Source organism: Podarcis bocagei (genome assembly GCF_964188305.1).
Source record: "Podarcis bocagei genome assembly, chromosome: 1".
NCBI classification, from domain to species: domain Eukaryota; kingdom Metazoa; phylum Chordata; class Lepidosauria; order Squamata; family Lacertidae; genus Podarcis; species Podarcis bocagei.
Window position 1 is genome coordinate 119,763,553 of NC_138125.1, and position 16,767 is coordinate 119,780,319.

The window sequence follows — 16,767 nt, forward strand, 5'->3', positions numbered from 1 at the left end:
CGTAACCAGAGGTACCACTGTATTCAGCTGTGGTCTCCAAACTTGGGTGTCCAGTTGTTTTTTTGAACTACAATTCCCACCATCCCTGACCACTGGTTCTGCTAGCTAGGGATGATGGGAGTTGTAGTCCAACCACAGCTAGAAACCCAAGTTTGGGAACCCTGACCTGGAACATACATTTTAAGTTGGATACCACAACTTTTAGTCATGAAAATCTCTTAGCTTATTACAAGGGCCACTTCACAACTTATTTCATGTGGAAATCAGCTGCATATGTGAAATTTTGCCATTTCTACCAGCAAGCCACACCTTTCCCAAACTTGGGTCTCTAGCTGTGGTTGGACTACAACTCCCATCATCCCTAGCTAGCAGGACCAGTGGTCAGGGATGATGGGAATTGTAGTTCAAAAAAACAACTGGACACCCAAGTTTGGGAAACCCTGTTCTAGGTAAGCAAAAAAGATCTAGAAATGATAAACAGTATTTGTGTCTTTCGTCTATTAGCTGTTGTTCGGTTAATTACAGGATAAACCGTGCATTAAGGGAGAACATGAACTCTTTACATATTCTGTATTGTTCTGGTAAAATGATGTTACTTTTTTTCTTTTTCAATAGGTAGAGAATAGACCGAAGTACTATGGACGAGAGTAAGTAATGCAGTGTGCTCTGAATTTTTTGCCTTAAGCTAAGGGCTGTCTAATAGAGCAAAAATACCAAAACTTTGCCCAATGGCTATTCTGCATGTTCTCAATGGATTCATAAAACATCTCAATTTGTCTTTGAGGGTACAGAGATGAGATTATTTTGCAATTCACTGGTGGTTTCAACAACATAGGCAGTTTTACTCGACCATGAATAGGTCACATAAGGAAATGTCGACACGCACATCTTCAGTAGTCAGGTCAGATTTCTCTGCAAATCTGACGACAGGCTAGCAGTTCTGTACTTCAAAGTGCTTTACTTCATATTCCTGCTTCCATTTGGCAGAATTGTTGGCAATAAAGTAAAATGTGTGAGTTATTTTTCTTTTTTCCTTTTATTTAAGGAGGGTGGGGAGCAAAATCACACTAGAGCCCCCGTCTTTCTTCTTCTTCTTCTTCTTCTTCTTCTTCTTCTTCTTCTTCTTCTTCTTCTTCTTCTTCTTCTTCTTTTAGAGTGGCTATGGAAATTTATAGCCAATTTTCATCTTTCCCCATACAATGAAATTGGGAAGTAGATTACAAGCAATCACATCATAGGAGAATTTTGATATGTGTATTTTTCAGCAGTTGAAAAATCTTCAGTCACCTTTTATTTCATTCACACATTTTGTTCAGGGGTATTTTTGTTTGTTAACTCAAAATTTATAGTTTGTTCCTCTTGGAATTCATGGGTTCACAACCATCCATTTGGTGTTCAACTCGACGCCTTTATACTGAAGTAATTTACAGTTCCGTGGCTGGAAATAAAGTATCTTCAGAGCAGTTTAAAGTTGCCAAAGTGAATTAATGGACTTCAACATTCTTGTTGGACTTGTAAATTTGCAAGTGAAGATCATTTGAGTTGTCAACAAAGCCAAGTAACATGAAATTCAAAACTATGGAGCTATAATGTCGGCAACTTAGGGCAAGTTTGTACAATTAGTAAAATCAAGTTGGAAATATTTTCTTCGGGTTATAGATCAGCTTGTGCAAATAGGAGGCTACATACTGGTGACTGGGAGCAGCTGCCAAGACCACATAACACCAGTCTTGAAAGACCTACATTGGCTCCCAGTACATTTCTGAGCACAATTCAAAGTATTGGTGATGACCTTTAAAGCCCTCAACGGCCTCGGCCCAGTGTACCTGAAGGAGCATCTCCACCCCCATTGTTCAGCCTGGACACTGAGGGCCTCCTCTGAGGGCCTTCTGGCAGTTCCCTCACTGTGAGAACCGAAGTTACAGGGAACCAGGCAGAGGGCCTTCTCGGTAGTGGCACCCGCCCTGTGGACGCCCTCCCATCAGATGTCAAAGAAATAAACAACTATCTGATGTTTAGAAGACATCTGAAGGCAGCCCTGTTTAAGGAAGTTTTTAATGTCTGATGTTTTAATGTATTTTTAATCTTTTGGTGGAAGCCGCCCAGTGTGGCTAGGAAACACAGCCAGATGGGCAAGGTATAAATATAATAATAATAATAATAATAATAATAATAATAATAATAATAATTTATTATTTATACCCCGCCCATCTGGCTGGGCCTCCCCAGCCACTCTGGGCGGCTTCCATAAAAACCAAAAATACAATAAAATATCACACGTTAAAAACTTCCCTGAACAGGGCTGCCTTAAGATGTCTCCTGAATGTCAGGTAGTTGTTTATCGCTTTGACATCTGCTGGAAGGGCGTTCCACAGGGCGGGCGCCACTACCGAGAAGGCCCTCTGCCTGGTTCCCTGTAGCTTTGCTTCTCGCAATGAGGGAACCGCCAGAAGGCCCTCGGCTCTGGACCTCAGCGTCCGGGCAGAATGATGGGGGTGGAGACGCTCCTTCAGGTATACTGGACCGAGGCCGTTTAGGGCTTTAAATAATAATAATTATTATTATTCGGTTGTGACTCCCAAAGTTGACTTCTTGCACATGGGAAATAGTATATCAGAAGGTGTGCTAGTGACATAGCTAAATATCACCTGCAGAGCATTATGGCAGAGGAAAAGTTTAGATCAGGGCCTAGCTATACCACACTTCCCATTCTTTATGTGTTTGCCCTTTGTATGTACAATGCTTTTCGTTAAAGGCATTTTCTCTTACAGAATTTCATTGTCATTTCTTATATGGCTTTTACAGTGGTACCTTGGTTTTCAAACTTAATCCGTTCCAGTAGTCTGTTTAAAAATGTTTGGAAACCAAGGCGTGGCTTCTGATTGGTGCAGGCACCCCAGAAATAATAGCCGACAGCTGCATCAGACGTTCGGCTTCCCAAAAAAACTTTGAAAACTGGAACACTTACTTCCGGGTTTTCAGTGTTTGGGAACCAAGGTGTTTGATAACCAAGGCGTTTGAGAACCAAGGTACCACTGTAGTGGTGTACTTTTGTGCAGTATCTGAGGAGGAAAGCAGATCTCAGTAAAATAACAGTATTGTCTCTTCTACACCGTAGTTCATTGCAGTATGTACACTGTTGGATGTCAACATTCACATCCCAGACAGATTTTGTGATGGTCAGCACACTCTGCCGTATGCTCCTACTTGCCAGAAATACACGAGTGAACACTGACGATCTCATTGCGGGAACTGTCAGCGTTCACTGGGTGTGCCTCTGAAACTTTGGATGTTTATAATATTCATCTAGGATTGTCGGTGTTCAGATGTGAATATTGACATTTGCCACATGCAGCATTCGCTGCATTGATGTTTTCCAGGGTGACTTTCACTGTGATGTGTGTGTTTAGGAGAAAAAACTTGCCATGACAATAATGGTACATTATAGTAGAGGTGTTTCCATTGGGTCAATAGACAGAAAGCAAATACATTGGAGGGAGAGATGGGTTGTGCCGATGACTGGGGGAAATGTATGTAAATTATGTGTACAGAGATGATTATTCGAATTTAAGATCTGTCCTTAGGGTCTTGGCATGCTGTCGGTCTGGCTCATTGTTGAGAAGGATATGCAACCTTAATGTCAAATGAGAAGCTATGTAAGATAAGATTTACACCTCTCCGTAAATCAAGCTGATAAGTGCTCCTTATGAACAGAATTTACTTGGCCTATAGGGTGGCAGTGTCCCTAGGCTTTATTTATATATATAAAAAAGAAGTTGATAACTAAGAACTACCAGCTGAAAATGATCAAGCCAGCTGCATGCTAAGTAGAGAAATTAACATAACTGTATTCAGGGCTGACTTCGAGTGTGCTGCGTGTTTCTTGAAAGTAAAGGAAGGATGCTATTTTTGTATTTTAAAATGAAAAAGCGCTGAGGGCTTGTGTTTTTCTGGTGAGCGTTTCTCTCAAAACAACTCTTTTATTGTGCTGATGAAGATGGGCTTTGTTTTTCAGGTTCCATGGGAGGATATCGAGAGAAGAAGCAGATCAATTATTGAGCGTAGCAGAGGGAAGTTATCTTATTCGTGAAAGCCAACGGCAACCTGGAACGTACACTTTGGCTTTGAGGTTGGTAATTAATATTTCATTTTGAGGCTATTAGAATATTTATGAATACTCTTGAGGGGAATATTAGGATTAGCTCTTTTCCATTTTTATTTATGAATCTTCTTGAAATAAAGGTTTAACTGAATTATATTTTTGTGGCCTAGTTCTACCTTCAAAGTCCTTTAACTTAACAGGCAATTGAAATATTGGGGCATTGTAAACTTAGAAATGCTTATTTTAAATCTTCTCACTTTACCTCTCTCCCTGTTCTACTTTCGATACTTGTCCTCTCCTGTTATCTCCCTCGCTCTACCAAAAGTTTAAATTGAAAGCTGCTGGAATTGTAAACAGGGGCCTTTCTTAACACCACCCCCTTGCATTATTCTGCAGATCACAGTGTGTGTAGGTGATGGTTTTTAAAAGGCACATTTGTAGTGGTTGTTATTTTTAAAGAGAAGAATAACAAATAGGCTGTTCAGTCCATCAGGGTCATCTCTCAATGTATGAGAGCCTTTCAGTGGCTTTTTGATACAGTCTTAATAGCTAGACAAAATCATGTCCATCTTGCGTGTCTATGGAACAGCTTAATAGCACTTTCCATTTGATGCTGCAGCACTAAGCTAGAAGTGCAGGAGTTTACGTCACTCTCACTGCCAACACCACCAGCAGATACAAGATAGTGTGGGGTGTGGGTAGGCAAACTAAGGCCCGGGAGCCGGAACTGGCCCAATCGCCTTCTAAATCCGGCCCGCAGATTTAGCGTATTTTTACATGAGTAGAATGTGTGCTTTTATTTAAAATGCATCTCTGGGTTATTTGTGGGGCATAGGAATTCGTTCATATATATTTTTTTCAAAATATAGTCCTGCCCCCCACAAGGTCTGAAGGACAGTGGACCAGCCCCCTGCTGAAAAAGTTTGCTGACCCCTGGAGAACACACACTGACTCTTGTTCAGGTTTCAAAGTGAGAAGCCTTCCTATTAAGTTTATGGTTTTATTCAGCTGTAATGCAGACAAGTGAGAGGCAAATGAGGACTGGTTCTATCTATACTAAAGTCAGTGTGCATTAAAAGATAAAGTTTCCCAAAGCCCGGAAAACTTATGCCAGGTGTAGGGAAGTAGGCACGATGCTGCGTGTGTGCAGTGACAGGACATTGCAATGACAGTTTTTCCATATGAAAAATTTCACCGCACACCTCTGAACTGGTCAAAGTTTTGAAAATTTGAAGCCAGAAACTAACTTTATTCAACTTGTTCACCAGTCTAGCTGTTGTATGCTTTTGGCTTGTATGGTCTTCTGTTATGAATAAATCATCTTTGTCATCATTGCCACCTGCACAACTTGAAACTTGCTGTGATGAAACCATTGCTTGCTGATAGAACTGCCATCTTAAATTATCCTCAACCAAATTTTCAAACTTGTCAAAACCCAGTAATGTGAACTTCCTTACACTAAATTGCCTCAACCTTTCATGTACGTATTCTGCCCTTGAAAAAACAAGGCTACTTGGGTTGTTTGTCTAATGCAGAAGTCGCCATCGTGGTGCCCTCCAGATACTGTTGGACTACAATTCCCAGTATCCCTGACTGTTGGCCATGCTGGCTGGGGCTGGTGGGAGCTGGAGTCCAGTGTCTGCTGACCACCTTGCTAGCTGTGCCTGGTGTTATCCAACATTCTTTCTGACGCATAGGACTGGGTGACCTGTTTCTGTCCTCCCAATCTCTGCAGCCAGAGACACAACTGCAGACACATGAATACAGCTAACATAGACTAGTACAATAGATGACGTGTTCTGCACAAATGGATTTCGGTAATCGTTCTGGATCCTGGTCATAGTTCTTTTTTCTTCCTACTGTCTTTCTGAGGTTGTGGATTTAGGGATTTGGTGCGTGTTGGGTTCAAGGCAACTGTCACGTTTTTCTATTGGGCTTAGCTGCATTTCCCTGAGCAGAAGCGTCTCGGGTTTGGCTGGGCTCCCTGGTTTATCCAGCCTCTGTGCCAGTTTTAACTGACGTGTTGTCCTTTCCATGAAGTTACTAGCAAATCAAAGAGTGTTTCAGTCAGAGACATTCTGACCACGTGTCAAGATTATGATCCATGTGGGGAGAGCTTATTAAACACTGGGGAAGAGTTTCTGTGCATTGCAGGAGAATACGTTTCAACCTCTGTGTGAACAAATATGACATAATCAGGGTGGTCTTCCAGTGTTGTGTGTAAACCATCTGGGAAGAGACACTCTCATTCTGCATTCTGTAGGACATTCACACTGAGCTGATGGAATTTGGTATCCAACAACATCTGCAGGGTTACTGCTCCGGTGCACTTCTAAAGTTTTGGATTACCAAACATCTACAGCGCACTATTAGAGGAAGGCTCTGCTTAATGATGCTAGTTGTATGAACTGATTCTGTTGGAAAGCATTGCATCTGAGGTTACAGAAAGGTCTGTGATGGTCCATTCATATAGGCATGTCATCACTTGATGTCATAGCTGTCCACAACTGTGTGAAGCAACTTTTAAGAGCACATGGAATTCTTCAGCAGGCAAGTTCATGTGGAAAGGGCTCACTAAAAGTTGGAAGTTTAAAAACCACTGTTGAGGTTATTTCTGATCTTCGCTTCCAGCAAGATCACTGGATTTTATTGATATTTACCAGAATTTGGGCTCATTCTGGTACGGTGCACTTTTTAAAAGTTGACTGACAAATAGAAATAAGGCAAATAGATCTCTTATCTTTCTAGGCAGGTACATGGGAACGGTAAAAATTGTTCTGGAGTTTCTCAACAAGGTCTTTGTTGACAGATGGAGAACCTTTCTCAGCAAGGTTACCACGCAGAATAAATGAGTCACAGGCCTTAGTACCAAGCTTTTGACTCATTTCAAGCATTTGAAGCCCTGTATAAACTGGCTATTGTGTCGTGAGCACGCATAAGCAACAGCCTGTTTCAGCAAATGTGCTTCACTTAGACTGTGCACACATAACCAACTTGAAAGGTCACTCCTTTTCTCAATCCAGATCAAACCTGGTTCGAGGGAAAACACACCCAAATGCAGCATTTCATAAGAAATGACAGGATAGATATGGATTATGGGGCGTTAAAGGTAAAGGGACCCCTGACCATTAGGTCCAGTCGTCACCGACTCTGGGGTTGCGGCGCTCATCTCGCTTTATTGGCCAAGGGAGCCGGCGTACAGCTTCCGGGTCATGTGGCCAGCATGACTAAGCCACTTCTGGCGAACCAGAGCAGCACACGGAAATGCCGTTTACTTTCCCGCTGGAGCGGTTCCTATTTATCTATTTGCGCTTTGACGTGCTTTTGAACTGCTAGGTGGGCAGGAGCTAGGACCAAACAACGGGAGCTCACCCCATCGCGGGGATTCGAACCGCCGACCTTCTGATCTGATCGGCAAGTCTAGGCTCTGTGGCTTAACCCACAGCGCCACCCGCGTCCCATATGGGGGTGTTAACTACCCTTTTTTCATGCTTGGTGTACTAGATCACTGATTAATTATTTCCTTATAAGCGGCACATATTATATAAAAACCAGAATCATAAGCTGACAGTTAATCTATGTGGTAAAAAATAATAGGAACGTGCAAAAAAGCTGAACCGTGAAGTATTTGGGGTACCTCCTCTTCCTATCATTTTTAAAACATGATTTCTGAAAGTAAGATTTATAAAGTTTTTGGTGCCCTTGTTTCCCCCCCCCTCAAAGCATATGTGAATCAGTTATGAGTAACGTAGCAACTGGAAGGTTGTCTTTGACTCTCACTAGACCTTCTCTGTCAGTTTGTTACATAATAGCTTTTGTAGATGTTAATATTTTCCTTCCGCGGTGCATCAAGGTCTCCTTTTCTTACAACTCACCCTGTGCAGTTAGATGTGTTGTAAATCAGTTGATTTTCAGTGGCCTTGATCATACCTTAATCCTGCATACATCTGAGCCATTAAAATATTTTTTTCTAAATTTGTTTGGAGTTTGCACTGAACCTGTCAATGCAGTCTTTTTATTGTTTGTTAACTCGTTAGGTTTGTCTGTTTTATAGCACATGTTATAGACAGCCACAGCGGCCAGTGAATATATATATTCAAAGAAAGATGATGGGTGATATTTTGGTGTTGCTGGGGGGTTATCTGTATAATACTGGTATTGGTGTTCTATTTGCCTTACATAACTTAATGCTTTATTGTGTTTGTTATATCGGAGCCTATTCTGAGATTATTTTTAATGAAGAGTGGGCCGGAACTCTGCTAAATAAATAATATGTGATGTGATATCCACACAAGTCTCTTAACACATATGACTAGGAAGGAATTCTACAGTGCTTTCCCTTTTGTGGTCTTTCAGAGTTCCTAACTTTTCCCTGTCTTGTTTCCTCTATTTCCATGGTTAGAAACTAGATACAGGAGACCATCAACTTGACCCAGAGTGAAATGGAGAATAGTATGCGCTAAGTGTATCTCTGGGGAGGGCATGAATGCAACAGCCGCTCATAAATTTTGGGTGCTAGTAGTGGCCTTTTAGGTTAGCATTTTGAAGTCTAGAATGCCATGGCAACCAAGAAAAGCACTCCTTGTGGATGATTCATCTCGTAAGATAAGAAAGCTGTGTCAAACCTGGATGCAAGCATTTATACCTTTTCATAACCTCAGGATATATTATGCTTCTGTGCGTTGCGCTTGACTGTTCAAAATATTCAGTTCCTGGTGGGGCTAAAGCACACATGCTTCAAAGCTCCCTGAAGTTTGCATCGACTACTGCGGACTTCAGGCACAACAGGGTGGTATATGGTTTATATTCCTATTCTTTAATTTATGGCTGTGTGTTGCAGAGGTGCTTTTGCATTTTTAGTTCATACATGAATAGTGTGCTTTTACATTTCCCCCCCAAAACATTAAATTGGAGCATTGTTGTCTGTATCCCAGAAGCAACGTTTATTGTTGTGCATTGCGAAGAGGCAAGGCAAAAAAAGTAAATTCGCTTGTTTCAGTCTATAAAGCCTGTGGTGGCTTGGGCCATGTACACACCAGTCGCTGCCTCATCCTCTTTTATGTCATTGCAAGTCCATCAATACTATATCTGTTCTTAGTCTGTACGTGAAGTGCTCACCCTATTCCCAGTGGCTGACCAACAGTTATGGATTTTTTGCAGAAGCCAAAGCTTACACATATATATCTTCTTGAAATGCTGTATGCCATTTCTTCTGAGAGCTGGCATTTAGTTACTGGTATGGCGTTGCTTTGATATATGGTTGGCTTGATAGATTGTTTTATATTTAAGCCAAGTGGATTCTTGGCATCGTCATTGAGCTAGATCAGAGGGGTACAGTGGTCAGCTGAATCCAGTCAAGGCAGAAAATCTGCCTTTTGCAGTTCCCCCTTGCAGTTAGAAGCAAAATAGTAAGCTTAAGGTTGTATTTCAGGAAGCAGCATTTACTGCCATTGGTGGACAACTGTGGTAGGATTCTGTTGCAGTCTATTGTGTTGATGGCATTTGCTCTGTGGCTCATTGGTCTCAATCCAGTGTTTAATAGACTGGATTATTGGCTTCGAAGTGAATGCCAATGGAACTGAGGAGAGTGGATTTTTGTCAAAAGAGAATAGAACTTGGGAGATGCATTGAAATTAATGCAAACTGTTTATTAATATTAGTTTAAGAGCACTGTTCTTAGTTCTCTGCATCCAGAAGCAGCAAAGTTTATCAAAGAGGCGCAGGGTGGGGACTCTGGCCAGAACAGATTATTGCATTTTTATCCAGATCGCAGCTGAGGGGATATAAGGGTAAGAGAATACATTGCAATGTGAATTAGAAATTCCTTACAGCTGAAAGGAACAGGAAATCCCTAATTAATTCCAGAAGGTGTTAAAAGCTACCTTTAAAGTCAGCTAAACAGTAGGGCCTGCTTAACGGCAAGACCCATAACAGATGATGACAATAATAAGACATCGTCCCCCGTGTCAGTTTGGTAGTGAGAGCCTTGTTTAATTAGGACAAAGATAATAAGGAAAGCGAGGAGGAATTGTACCGGCGGTAGGCGTTGGAAGTGCAGGAACACACTCTGTTCCTTTGAGATCATAGCTGCTGCTGCTGCTGCTGCTGTTGCTACATGATGTTTAGCTGGTTACCATAGTTTCCTTTCCTGCAAACCCTATTGTTGCATTATCAGAAATACCGGGGGGGGGGGGTGGAAATAAGGCGTCTGCAACATGAAATGGCAAAACTAATTTGACTCTGAACTTAACTTGAAGATTATGGAGCAGTTTTAAAGACATTTGGATAGACGGGGTGCAATGAAGGTCAAATATGTCTGGAGAGAGATTAGGAGAGAGATTTCCTTGGGGTTCATTTCCATTCCAGGAGCTTCCTGTCAGCTGAGATCCCCGTGTGACATGGGGTAGTTGCAATCGGTGGAGTCACTGGTGAAATAGAAGCTGTCAGCTGAACAATAGGAGTCCTAACTAGAAATAATATGGACTATGTGACATAGGAGCCAACTCCTAGGGTCCAAGGACCCTTTGGCTATCCCAATAAAACATTTGAGGGGCTTCGCCCACACCCCAAAGTTAATGGGGACTGCCATTCAAATGGTATGCATTGGGCTTACACACACACCCCAGTATTTTATTCAAGTTGGTAAGAGCTATGGCAAGCATGGTGCAAGAAATGCTACTAAGTCTTAAGGTTGAAATCTGAGCCCAGGAGGTGAACACCCTGAAAGACAAGGAACTATAGACTAGCTAAGTAGCAAGCGAAGGAAAAGAGGACTAGAAAAGAAAAAAGAGGCATAGGGTTGAGGGAAGGAGGATAAGGATGTGGAGGAAATGCTGGGTCCAAGAACAGGAGTTGCTGCACACCAGGCATAGGCAAACTCGGCCCTCCAGATGTTTTGGGACTACAATTCCCATCATCCCTGTTAGCTAGGGATGATGGGAGTTGTAGTCCCAAAACATCTGGAGGGCCGAGTTTGCCTATGCCTGCTGCACGCTATGGTGGTAGTGGAGGAAAAATGGTGATGTTGTGTGGGTCCTGTGGATTGGATACCAAAGGAAGAAGAGATCATAAGCTGCTAGGGATCTCTCTCTCTCTCTCTCTCTCTCTCTCTCTATATATATATATATATATATATTCTAATGCAGCTACCACATAGCCTAGCTGATACAGCTTTTGGATTTGTACGTCAGGTGATTACTGATAATCCTTTTAGGCCTTAGCGCTGCAATAGTATCCATGGAAAATTCCTGGCTTACGTGAGCTATGAAAACAGAAGAGTCAGGCTTGCTCACATTAACAGGTTCAAACTCATTCTACAGCAAACAGCCTATTAGAATGGGATGGTGTGGAATTCAGTGTTTGGAGCACGTGCAACATACGTGTACCTGTGTAAACTGCCTTGTTGGATCAGACTAAGAAGGTCTGTCTAATCCTGCCCCGAGGAGATTACAATCTTTAATTTGACACAGGGAGGGAAACAGGAAGTCCAGGGTGTATCCTGAGTCCTGCTGCGAGACATAAACCACGGTCTGTGAGTTTAGACTTTGGCATTCCCGGACCTTTCCCATCTGTAACCTCTTCCTCTCTTTTTGCAATAGGGTAATTAAGGTGATTCTATTAGAATTCCCAAGTGAATGTCAAGCAGGGAGGGAGGGGGGAAGAGATGGAGTGGAATTCTGGTGGAGACGGAAGGTTGGAGGAGGCTTAGAAAGGGAGAGTGAATGTTGGGGTGGGGGGAGGTTGTTGAGAGTTGATTGAGAGTGGTGGGTTCTAGCAGGGGGGGCACTTGGTGGGGGACATGAAGCTGGGCTGGGCCGCTCTTCCGGATCAGTAGTCCAGTAGTAGGATCAAGGTGCCCATCAGTGACCACAAGAAGGAACTCTGAAGGTAGGAGCAGCTCCGAGACCCAGAGGAGATGAGTGGCACAGAAATATTATTATTATTGTTGTTGTTGTTGTTGTTGTTGTTGTTGTTGTTGTTGTTGTCACCCGTCACTGGTGCATGTGGCTTGGCTCCCTGGCTTGACTTGTCCACAGATGTTGAAAGCTTGGCAGGTCCTCAGCTGTGGTCCCCAGATTATATTTTCTGTTGTGAATATCTGGTTGCTTACAGAGTTGAACCATATGGCCTTTCCATGCCTCTATTCTCTTTACTCTAAGGCTGCGTTCACATCACACCTTGAAATCATGGGGTCATTCCATTAAAATGGCAACATACACACTCATCGATCCTAAACACGTTCTAGATCTTTTAAAAGAGAATCCCCCAAAGTTTCAGGATCTTGCTCCTGTGTGGAATGGGTTTTAACAGGAAGGAAAGTATACATTAATTGAAATTTATCCCTCCAGATATCCACAAATGTGAGCTGCACAGAGTTTTAAAATCCCCTCCTTGGCAGCAAAACCAAAAGCTTAGGAGTTAGGCTGCGAAACCTTGCTTGGAGCAAGTCCGCTTCAGAAAGAATCAGGCAACAAGCTGAGAAGTTTAAAAATAAGCCTTATTTTATTATTATCATGTATTAATTCACAGCAACAGTAGCAGTAAAAACTATGCAGGCAAAATACTGTTCTGGATTTGCAGGGGACACCCCTAAACCTGGAGATTAATAAATGGTAGGATTTTGAGGATTTGAAGTATTGAAGGGAAGACTGGAGGTCAGTGGGAAAGTGCAGGCTCCAGTTTCTTTCCAGGCCAGGGCCTCACCTGGGATAGAGACAGGAACATGCCAAAAGGGGTTAATGGCCCATCAGAGAGCCAGGGAGAGATGCCTTGGACTCCAGTGCTGCCCTGCTGTGGAGTAAAAGCCCCTCTTGACAGGACCCTGCTGTCAGATGCGATTCCCTCCATGCAGACGGAAAGTTGCAATAGGAGAATAAAGCATATTTCTTGGAGCTACGACCGTTTCCGCCGTGACTCTGTTCTCCCAAGAATCATGGACCCTGGATGAGTGCCTGGACCCCCCTGGCGTTGGTTATGTAAATGTCAGTTTTGTTACACCCAACTTTTGTGTTTTTTTAAAAAATGATATTTATTAAAGGTTTAGAAATTACAAAAAAGACAACAAAAAATTTAACAGGACATACATTACAATACATAAAAAGAAAAACATACAAAAACAATACAACAATACAACAAAAAGAAACAATAACACTAAAGCACACATCCAATATTACATACCTTTACCTTTCATTTGCTTGTTTCATCGACCTCCTCGCACCTCCCTTTTTTGTATTCTAGTTCAATTAATTGTTTCAGCAAATTCTTTCCATCTTTCTCAATTTTTGTTCTATAATTTATCTTAACGGTCTAAGCTTAAATTTTTCATTTTGGCCCATTATCAATCAGCTTTTACTTAATTCTTTATTACATTTCCGCTAAAACCATATAACTTCATTCCAGCATCCTTCTAACATTCATTAATTTTGCAATGTTTTTGTAAATATACTTTAAATTTTTTCCAATCTTCTTCCACCGACTCTTCTCCCTGGTTTCGGATTCTGCCAGTCATTTCCGCCAGTTCCATGTAGTCCATCAGCTTCATCTGCCATTCTTCCCTGGTGGGTAGATCTTGTGTCTTCCAGTACTTTGCGATAAGTATTCTTGCTGCTGTTGTGGCGTACATTAAAAAAAAAAAAAAATCCTATCTTTCCTTGGCACCGATTGGCCAACCTCTGGTTTCTTCAGGAAGGTATATTTAAATACCTTTTTCATTTCATTATAGATCATCTCCCAGAATGCCTTAATCTTTGGGCATGTCCACCAAAGGTGAAAGAATGTGCCTTCAGTTTCATTACATTTCCAACATTTATTATCGGGCAGATGATAGATTTTTGCAAGCTTGACTGGTGTTATGTACCACCTATAGATCATTTTCATTAAATTCTCTTTTAAGGCATTACATGCCGTAAACTTCATACCAGTGGTCCATAACTGTTCCCAGTCAGCCATCATAATATTATGTCCAACATCTTGTGCCCATTTAATCATAGCAGATTTCACCGTTTCATCTTGAGTATTCCATTTCAACAGCAAGTTATACATTCTTGACAAATTCTTAACATTAGGGTCTAACAATTCTGTTTCCAATTTTGATTTTTCTACCTGGAAGCCTAATTTTTTGTCCAAATTATATGCCTCCATTATTTGATAACGATGGAGCCAATCTCGTACTCTGTTTTTTTAATTTTTCAAAGCTCTGCAATTTTAATCTGTCACCCTCTTTGTTACACCCAACTTTTGTAACAAAACTGACATTTACATAACCAATTCCAGGCACGTGCGGAAGAGGCATGTCTGTGTCCAACACGGGTCTAAGGAAGAGAGAGGGGAACACGAAGTGCAATATGTTCCTTTCTCTCCAGGAGAGCAGGGAAAAGGACCTCACACAGAGCCCTCTCTGCCAATTGCATTTGTAAGGTCCAAGCCCCTGCCTTTCAGCACTGCAGCTTTGCAGAATTTGCTGCAGGAGCCCCAGATGGATGGTGTGTACACAGCTTTGGTTTTAAGGGAAAGGCCTCTAGCAGGCTTAAGCTTGCACAGGGCAGAAGCGTAGCAATATTTATTTTGTGTTATTTCTTTGCACCATCGTTGTGTGTGACCCTTGAGAAAGAGGTTCCTGCCCTTGAGGGGGCTTACAATCTTTAATTTGACACAGGTAGGGAACAGAGGAAGGCTGAGGTCCAGGGTGGATCCTGAGTCCTGCTGCGAGACATAAGCCAGGGTCTCTGAGTTTAGACTTTGGGATTCCCGGACATTTCCTATCTGTATCTTCTTCCTCTGCTTTTATTTTCCTTTCTGTCTGTAGCTCCTAAGACAGGTAGGCCGCAGAGACTCCTGTGGCTCCGTGAAATTGTCAGAAAAATGCCCTGGGGGTGCCTGCAAGCCCACGAATATCTGAGCGTCTTCCAGTATGCACAGCACTGGAAAAGGCATTTCCCTTCTTCTCCAGGGCACTCAGCGACATATACCAGCTGGTATATGCACATTTAATCTTCTGGCAAAACACAGCAAAAGAGCTGGACATTGTAGATCTAATTTATTTATTTACACACTATGTGCAGACAAAGCCATAATGGCGTCCGTTCTCTCCAGCTCCGAGAGAACAAACAGAACAAGTAAAAGTGAAAGTACATTACAGCGGAAGAAATAAGACTGTCTTCCGTTTCTCACGCTCTTCTCAGACAGGTATGTGATTTACAACAATCTCATCTGCAGCACCTGAGGTATAAAATACTAACAGAAATGAAAGAAGGGGAGGACGCCACGTGTAAAAATGGTATTTTGGAAGTTGTGGTATGTTAATTCCATGGGGAATCCATTCCCCTCATGTGCCAAGAGGTCATGGCGCCAACAGGGCTGGAATGGGGGGAGCGGGCCCATCTCGCTCCAGCCCCTCGTCCTCCTCCTTTCGAGCCAGGGGTCTGGCTGTCGTGTGCCCAGGCAGGAGCAGCGAGCATCAGCAGCCAGTGGTAACATGGGCATGGGCAGCAGGGCAAGGGGTGCTTGTTCTGCTAGTCTAGCCTTCTGTTTCCAACAGTGGCCAGTCAGATGCCTCTGCAAGTTCCCAAGCAGGGCATCAAAGACATGCTGATTTTGTGTGTAGGGAGACAACAACTTCCTTTGTCTCTTCCCCCCCCCCCCCATTGAGATGCAGGGTGCTCTTTCCCAGAAAAGGCACAGGCAGGTTGTAGGCACCAGGAATGTTTTGTGTGTTTTTTTAAGTAATGCTCTGTGAATTAAACAAGAAACTAAAAGGTAAAGGGACCCCTGACCATTAGGTCCAGTCATGGCCGACTCTGGGGCTGCGGTGCTCATCTCGCTTTATTGGCCGAAGGAGCCAGCGTACAGCTTCCGGGTCCTGTGGCCAGCATGACTAAGCCACTTCTGGCAAGCCAGAGCAGCGCACGGAAATGCCTTTTACCTTCCCGCTGGAGAGGTACCTATTTATCTACTTGCACTTTGACGTGCTTTCGAACTGCTAGGTTGGCAGGAGCAGGGACCAAGCAACGGAAGCTCACCCCATCACGGGGATTCGAACCGCCAACCTTCTGATCAGCAAGTCCTAGGCTCTGTGGTTTAACCCACAGCGCCACTCACGTCCCTAAACAAGAAACTAGAAAGCAATAAATTGAACAATGCGTTCTGAAGTGATAAGAGGAATGCAAAAAAGAAAAAGTTGGTAGTATAGGAATGAACAGTGAAGAGACTCAAAAAGAAATTTGAGAGTTTTAGGATGAAACTGTTAAAAAAAAAAGTAAAAGATTGATTAGATTAAAGGGATTAACTAAGAGTTCAGGTGACTGGACCAAATTCTTTAAAAGCTAGAACTGCTTGGTTCCTTCCTTGGAGAGAAGAGGGGAAAGAGAGAGGGTGGTTCGCATTGTCCAGAACCATGTGCATCTTTAGTTCCGGTGGGCCAGTGGGCCATATCACAAGATATTTTAAAACAAGAGGTTTTAGGTGCAATTCAGCAGGAAAGAGCTTGCAAGATTATCATTTTAGCAGGTTCTTGTACTTCCCGCTAGTGTGTCTCATAACGGCACATCTGGCATAATCTACAGTAGGCCTGAAAGGAAGATGAGCGCCGCACCCCATGGTCGCCTTTGACTGGATTTAACCGTCCAGGGGTCCTTTACCTTTTTTTACAGCAGGGAAACTGCCAAACT

The 16,767-nt window shown here is 42.7% G+C and overlaps 1 protein-coding gene across 2 annotated transcripts in view; it reads left to right on the forward strand.

The window, feature by feature from the left end:
- Positions 1-16,767, forward strand: part of CHN1 (chimerin 1) — a 104,968-nt gene that overhangs the window by 33,369 nt on the left and 54,832 nt on the right. The window contains exons 4-5 of one of the 2 annotated variants that reach the window (XM_081181062.1): positions 616-647; positions 4,016-4,129. In XM_081181062.1, coding sequence (XP_081037188.1) covers positions 616-647; positions 4,016-4,129 — 146 coding nt within the window. The remainder of the gene's footprint in view (positions 1-615; positions 648-4,015; positions 4,130-16,767) is intronic. The other variant, XM_081181061.1, reaches the window with a different exon arrangement.